The sequence below is a fragment of the Halyomorpha halys genome, unplaced genomic scaffold (assembly GCF_000696795.3).
Source record: "Halyomorpha halys isolate HHAL.00 unplaced genomic scaffold, Hhal_1.1 Scaffold395.1, whole genome shotgun sequence".
In the NCBI taxonomy this organism is placed as follows: Eukaryota; Metazoa; Arthropoda; class Insecta; order Hemiptera; family Pentatomidae; genus Halyomorpha; species Halyomorpha halys.
In genome coordinates, this window is record NW_027106354.1 from 25,565 (window position 1) to 33,057 (window position 7,493).

At 26.8% G+C, this 7,493-nt stretch overlaps 1 protein-coding gene across 5 annotated transcripts in view; it reads right to left on the bottom strand.

Annotated features, from left to right (window-relative positions):
• Positions 1-7,493, bottom strand: part of LOC112211432 (zinc finger protein 26) — a 68,026-nt gene that overhangs the window by 22,941 nt on the left and 37,592 nt on the right. For 3 of the 5 annotated variants that reach the window (XM_067044708.1, XM_067044706.1, XM_067044701.1), the window contains exons 7-9: positions 4,093-4,137; positions 3,626-3,676; positions 128-178 (exon numbers count right to left, since the gene is read on the bottom strand). In XM_067044708.1, coding sequence (XP_066900809.1) covers positions 128-178; positions 3,626-3,676; positions 4,093-4,137 — 147 coding nt within the window. The remainder of the gene's footprint in view (positions 1-127; positions 179-3,625; positions 3,677-4,092; positions 4,138-7,493) is intronic. The other 2 variants (XM_067044707.1, XM_067044703.1) reach the window with 1 other exon arrangement.

The following is a 7,493-nucleotide window of genomic DNA, read 5'->3' on the forward strand; positions in this document are numbered from 1 at the left end:
TATTTTTTTTAGCCCTGCAAGGTGGTGCGAAATGTCGTCAAATAAATAGTTGTCAACTATTTTTTGTTCCTTTTGACCGCACCCCCCAATAAAGATAAAGATAATTTTAGTTTACAATCTGTCTCACCGCAATTAAATTGTGACCCTTCCTCCTCCTCCTCGATACCAATGGAGTGAACTAAAACAAGAAATAGTAATAACTTTAGATAAAGCATCAATATAATTATTTTTTAAAAATAATCTTGACCCTTAATTTAATACTTCACACAATTAATAAAATAAAGAGTATAGGCCCATACAAAATTTATAACCTTCCATGGATCTATTTAAAATCAGTACTAAAACCCAATAGCAATTATACTGTCATCGTAAGATAAATTGTTCTAACAGACTTCAGATCATTTTGAGAAAAGTGAAGTTTTATATTATTTCTTGGACGACCATTGTTTTTTTGTCACTTAAATTTAAAAGTTGATTCTCTATCTTGTTTACAGGTGTACTAATTTTCATGATTCATTTAAGAATTGTATAGCCATGAAAAAAATTAGTAAATAATTTATGACATTTGATAGGACATTGCAACTTGGTATCAATGACAGATAGGAAATTTTAAATTTATAAAGAATGTAGGACATAGCATCATTTCCTTATTACTTTAGAATTATTTTTTTTTTTAAATAATTTATTTATTGATATTTACAACTGTATAAAAATGTATACAAGTAAATTTCTGTATGTTATAAAATAGTATGATACAAACATTTGGAGAATCTACCCATTGATAGAGCTCCAATAACATTTCTAGAGGAGAAGATCTCGAGGCCATCAGACAGTTAAAAGGATTATCAGGTAATGAAGGAGAAACCAGGATAGAAACAAGTGTTTGGGTGGTTGAAAAGTTTATCATGGAAGGATTGGTATCTTCTTCTGGCCAAATTGGCAAAATATGGAACATTGAAGTTCTGATGGATAACTTGATCCGTGACAAAGTAAGGAACATTAAGGATTTTAGACTGTAAGGATCGGATACAAGAGAAATTTGATGGTTCAGAGGAGTCCCAAAGCTCAACTCCCTATGTACAGATAGACCTTATTACAGTGTTCTGTAATGGATTGGAAGTTTAGAGTAAATGTTGTAATAGTCGGAATCGACGTGCAGTTTACTGTCTTTTCAGTCTTGTATGAGGATTCCATGTCAGTCGTTTGTCCAAATGTATTCCTAAGTAATGGATCTATTCGACAGGAATAAGTGGGGAATTATTAAAGGATACTGTGGGGTAGGAAGTCATGGATTTATGACAAAGACATTTAGACTTAAAAAAGAAATAAAAATAAAACTACAACATTTAATAATTGACAGAATATTTATAGAAATGTGATTTAAACACAACTATACTGTAAATTTCATAATATTGAAAACCAAAATTTCATGTAAATAATACTATTTTGGATTTTCTTTCCTAGGAAGCTGCTTGTTCTTTTTATTAAGATATTAAAGTGAAAAATAAACTTTCTTTTAAAATAATATCAATATTCTATATTTGTTTGTGCAACGTTTAAGGTTTCCCCATCATCAAGTACTAATACTTCTACAATTATAACAATTAATTTAAAATTATTAATAATTATTCAAGTTTACAATTAAAAAGTTATAATCAATTTTATCTCATTTGTTAAGTACATCCATTTCTTTTTGAAATTTTATCATAGTCACTTAATAAAAATTTATAAAACATTATTTAAACAATATTGTTCACTATTGATACATTCATCTGCACAAATCAATGTTAAGTTATTCAAGTTATTATCTCTTTGGACATATCAATATGCCTGTGAGCTGTTTGTCTACCTACCTATTAATATGTCCATATTTAATAAATTTTGCTATTCAGGTTGAATATTATGGTTTTGTATTGGAGAATTTTATTTTTAAATTTTTTTCCTCTCTACTTCCAGTATATTTATTATGTCCAGTCTATTTATTATGTCTGCATAGTATACATTTAAGTGTCTGTTTTGTAGTTTACGGTTTTGTCGATATTTTTAGTTATGTAAATTGCTTCTAAGATCCTTCTGTTTTTTTGTCATGTCTATAATGGAGGGGTTTTTGAAGTTAAATTTTACGGTTTAAAGTTATATTATGGTTAAAAATATAAATGCTGTGCAGATTACATTCTTAACATTTTTAGTTTGTAACATATTGTTTTATCCTAGTTTACAGTTTTTTGGATGTTTCTCTAATATATATTTTATCACACTTTTTGCAGTCAAGCCTATATATATATATTGCATTTTACTTTTCCAATTTACTTATTTTATATATATCATGTTAGATAATTGATATTACTGCTTGTTATTTTATAAACCTGTTTTAATATTGGTGTGGTCATAATCTTGTAATATTTTTTTGATTGCATCGGTTAGGCCTGGTATGTATTGCAACCTGAAGAATTTTGTATTGTCATTATCTTACCTTAGTTAAATAACTGAGACTTAAATGTTAACATCTGATTCATTATTTTTAGAATTAATGGAAAATTATTAAAAAAAAATAAAATTTTCTTTATTTCAAAATTTCTGATATTGGTCTTTGGCAAACTAACCAACCCCCCAATACAGACAATCCCCACTCCTTTGAGCCATTTTTGCACGAGTTGAAGTGTCATTGTAAACAATATAATTAAGCATATATTGATTAACATTATAAACAATAGCTGAGCCAAGATCTCGATGTAATTTCATTTTGCCTACTGGAAAATTTTAAATGCTTGCCAGACAAAAATCTTAATGTGTGAACCATATATTTATTCTTAGGGGACACATGTCCTAGAGTAAAATTATTTTTTCATTTTATTTCAAGTGTCACCTCAGCAACCTCACATCTGCACCAGTTTGATTCCGGCCTGGGCACATTGACTTTTATTTCATGCTGGTCCCATCGATTGAAAACTCAACCTTCCCACTTTGGTTAGAAAAGCTTGGTTACCTCTGGGATAACACTTCTCCTCTGAAGTCAGAAATGGTCAGGTAGAGGGTAAGAATAAAAAAAATTCTTTGATGCAGACTGCTCCCAGAGCGATCAAAAAATTAATATTATTAAAAATGTTATTCACAACATATTTAGCATGTTAGTGAAAAAAGTAACAATATTAATAGCAAATGTTATGAGTAAAGTTGTAAACAAAAATTATATTTTATATTACAGTAGTTTGTTCTGCTTCATTAATCCTAGAACAATTATTATATTAGTATAATAATAATAGTTAATAACAACTGTTATTAGTACAGTTGTAAACAAAAATTAAATTATAATATTTTTTCTGTTTCATTAATCCTAGGACAGATTAATTGCGATTCCCAACTACAACAGCATGGGGCGGCTTTCTAAGAAGATTCTAAGAAAGATCCACGATTCCTTATTTAGTCACATTTCAAAACTATCATGATATTTAAAAAGTGGTAACTAATTGGAGAAAATGGAGGCCTTACAATGTTAAAAAATATTTCATCAAATAGCAAATATCGATAATTGAGAGTAAGGAGTATTTGTAATATAAAATGTAGAAAAGCATTCATTATGGACAAGGTCGTTCACTCAAATATTAATTATTGAAATGTTTCTCACCATCATCTGGGATAAGTAACTCTCTCTCCTGTTTCACCTCCACCAGCCAACCTATAAAAATAATATGTTGAACAAGATAATAGAAGGAAATGTAACCTCACCAATACAAAAAAATAAATAAGGAAACCTAAATTTAGTATTAATGAAGAAAATAAAACCATAATTAATCATTATTAACCATTATTCAACATGAGTTTCTGTGAATAGAAGAATAGAACAAAAGCCACTTTTTAAAGTAGTTTGCTTTATTTAATTTGTTTGCAGGACAAAATAAAAAATTATCAGTCTCTTATGTTGTGCCTCTTAATAATTACTGTCCTTAATTGGAACTAGGCCAAATTTCAGCTGATTACGTCATCTTCAGGAACATTTTCCATTTATTTTTTGGAGCCATGTATGAAACATAACCTAGTTTTATAATAAAATAAAACCAATTAACATTAAAAATATTAAAGTAGTATACTTACAATCAGATCCAGTTTCATCTGGCATCTCCTCTTTAATTTCCAAACCTGAAAGAAACAATAGGCATGATATTTAGAGTAAGAAATCACTACATTGTGTGTAAAATTTGAACTAATGGAAAGATAATAAGAAACATTATAATGGTCCAAAGCTACAATGGTTGATGATATCAGTTAAATTTTGGTAGCCCCATTCAAAAGAACTGTATAACCAAAAACATTTTTTTTACTTACAACATAAATCAATTTTTTTTTTTTCATAAGCTGACTATAAATTGCAATTTTAATTAAAAATCCTACTAACTAAATTGAAAAAATGTATAGTTAAGAGATTTAAGAACTAATGTTGCATTATATTTACATAAATTAGGTCAGCATATTGATCTTTGCAAATCAAAAGCATTGTACCCTTCAAAGGAAAATCAAATATTTTGTATAAGTAATTAAATGAAATCTATGTATTGTATATAAATCATTTATTAGCTAAACATGTACTAAAAATATTTCTGTTGCGATCACCGTATTTTACCAACTGAAAGTCATTCCATTTCTAATACTCTAACCATTTACAGGAAATTAATATAAAATATCAAAAGATATTAAAATGAAGAAAATTATTGCATTTATTGTTTTACAAAAAACTGAAAATAAATAAGTATCTTTCTTATCACATAGATGTACAAATGACTGGTAGAAACTGCATTCTTTCTAATTAGGTCATATTATACTAATCTTTGAAAATTCCTATTATGAAAAATACCATTCAAAGGATAATCAAAAGTGTTTCAAATTTACTACTTTTATATACTATTGACTTTCAAGGATTGGTAACTATGGTTACTCGGTTAGAATGATTACGGGTTGTAATTCACTCTATTTTGAGAAAGAGAATTTTTTTTTTAAGTACTTAAATGATAGCTATATATTGTGTATGTATGTATATTTTATTTTTAAAAATACGTGCACAAAATGTCCATAGATTACAAACGATAAGTAATAGTATTTATAAGTAACTTAAAAGAAAACTTAGAACTATTTATTATACACCGATGTTTCATCTTACATTGCAGAGCTTAATGAATGAAGGAAAGCCAAAGAATGTGCAAAATGGGATGAAACTTAAAAAAATAATAAATAGTTTACTTTCCATTTAAGTTATTTTGACAGCACTCGGACCATTAAACGAGGTCAATCAACTGAATTAAGAAGAATTTAACAGAAAATAAAGTAATTTCTAAGAATGTTCCAATACACCTTTTACAAAATATTCAAATAAAATATACCAATTTAATACTACCCTTTTCAGATAGAAAACAGTATTTTACAAACCGAACGTTTTAATTTCTTGTTTAAATGAAATAATTTTTATCTAAGTTAAGTCTCAAAACACTATTATTTCTTTAAATATGTCCAACGTTTCTGCCGATACGGCCATTCTCGAGGACAATCTTAAATATAAATTTACACCTCACATCTAATTTTTTAAAAACTTTATGCAGGTTGATTCTGCCCAGGTCATTAATTTTAGTCGTATCAATTTATTAATTTTTCCATTAAATTTTAAAACTTATAATAAAGATTAACTTAACACTATTATCACACTCTTGAAAAATATTATGTGATAAGAGAGTGATAATAATGTGAAGTTAATCTGTAATTAAAAGTTTTAAACCAGGCTCCTCTAAAAAGTGAAATGATTAAATAAGTCCGAAGTTATTGCATTTCTAATAGGTGAACTATTTGCTATGAATAAATTATAAACTTATAACAAACTTGGCGGTTTGATTTCAAGCTAACAACCCTGAGGAAGACTAGAAATTCTGGCCGAAACGTCGGCACAATTAAATAAGTTATTTTAACTTATTTGTGTTTTATTTTGACCGCATCCCCAACCATCTTCTCCTCGTAAAAGTCTTAAAATTTAATGAAAAAAAAAAAATAGACGAAATAGGGTGCTTTGACTGAATCAATGATATGGGTACAATAGCCTGCAAAAATTTTTAAATTATTGGATGTTAAGTGTAAACTTATATTTAAGATTTTCCTTGAGGATGGTTTGATTAGCTGAAACATTGGACATTTAAAGAAATAATAAAGAGTGTTTTTAGACTTAACTTGTTTACAAATTATATTATTTAAACAATAAAAACCAATCTCTAAAAAGTGAAAAGATTAAATAAGTCCAAAGTTATTGCATTTCTACTAGGTGAACCATTTGCTATGAATAAATATTATGTTTTAAGAAAGTTTTGTTTTACTGATTTACAATAAATTTAATCTATTTCATATTTATATGTTATTATATTTTCAGTTTTACAATAAATTTAAAATATTCCATACATGTTATTGAATTTTAAGGATTGGTTAATATGGTTATTGCGTTAGAATGATGGTGATTAAATAAGTCATTTGCTCTATTTTTAGAAAGTGAATGTTATGTAAAGTACTTAAATGATATATATATATATAAGTACATAAATCATTTATTTAAACATGTACTTTAATATTATCTTTGTAAAACACAATTATTGAAGTTTTCAAAACATTCACTTTTTAAAAATAAAATAAACCTGATTAATACAATCATCATTTTAAGTCATTTATATGGTATTTGACCAAGTAATACAAACATTTTTTTCTCATCTATTTCATTCATTGTACCCAACAAATAAAGTTCAACTGTCTCGATAAATCGTTTATTAAAACATGTACTTTAATATTATTTTCATAAAACAAAAAGACCTTTGAAGTATGTTTACAAAACATTTACTTTTTGAAAATAAAATAAATTTTACTAATACAAATATCATTCTAAGCCCTCTACATGGTACATGAACAATATATAATTGTTTTTCCCATCTATTTCATCCATTGGTAACTGACAAGCATACTCCAATTGTCTTGCAAAGAACTTAGGTTTAAAAAAAGGTATTGTTGATAAAGAGAGTAATAAGGTTATATTAGAAAGTGTAACTGTAATAGTATTAGAAAAAGTGAATCAGTTAGATAAGAAATAGATTAACACAATAAGATAAAAATCTATTGAATTTGCATAGCTTTTTCTATAATTTAATTATGGTTTATAGGTTAATAGTAGAATATAATCTGACAACGGCAAATTAGCTTGCAATTTTTTGACAGAATTGTAGCTGTGATATTGAGAATAAGGAATATATAATACAGAATGTTTATGGAAATAATTTTTAAGGTTAAGAGTGTAATTGAAATTGTTAATAAATAGTTATTCTTGAGAATGGCTGGAAAGGCCAAAACGTAGGAGTAAAATAATAAGAAAATAAACAGGTCGAGACTTATTGGATATTTTTTATCATAAGTGATAAACAAACTAATTTCAAAAAAGTATTCAAATTATATATAAATAAATATTATTTTAAGAAATTATA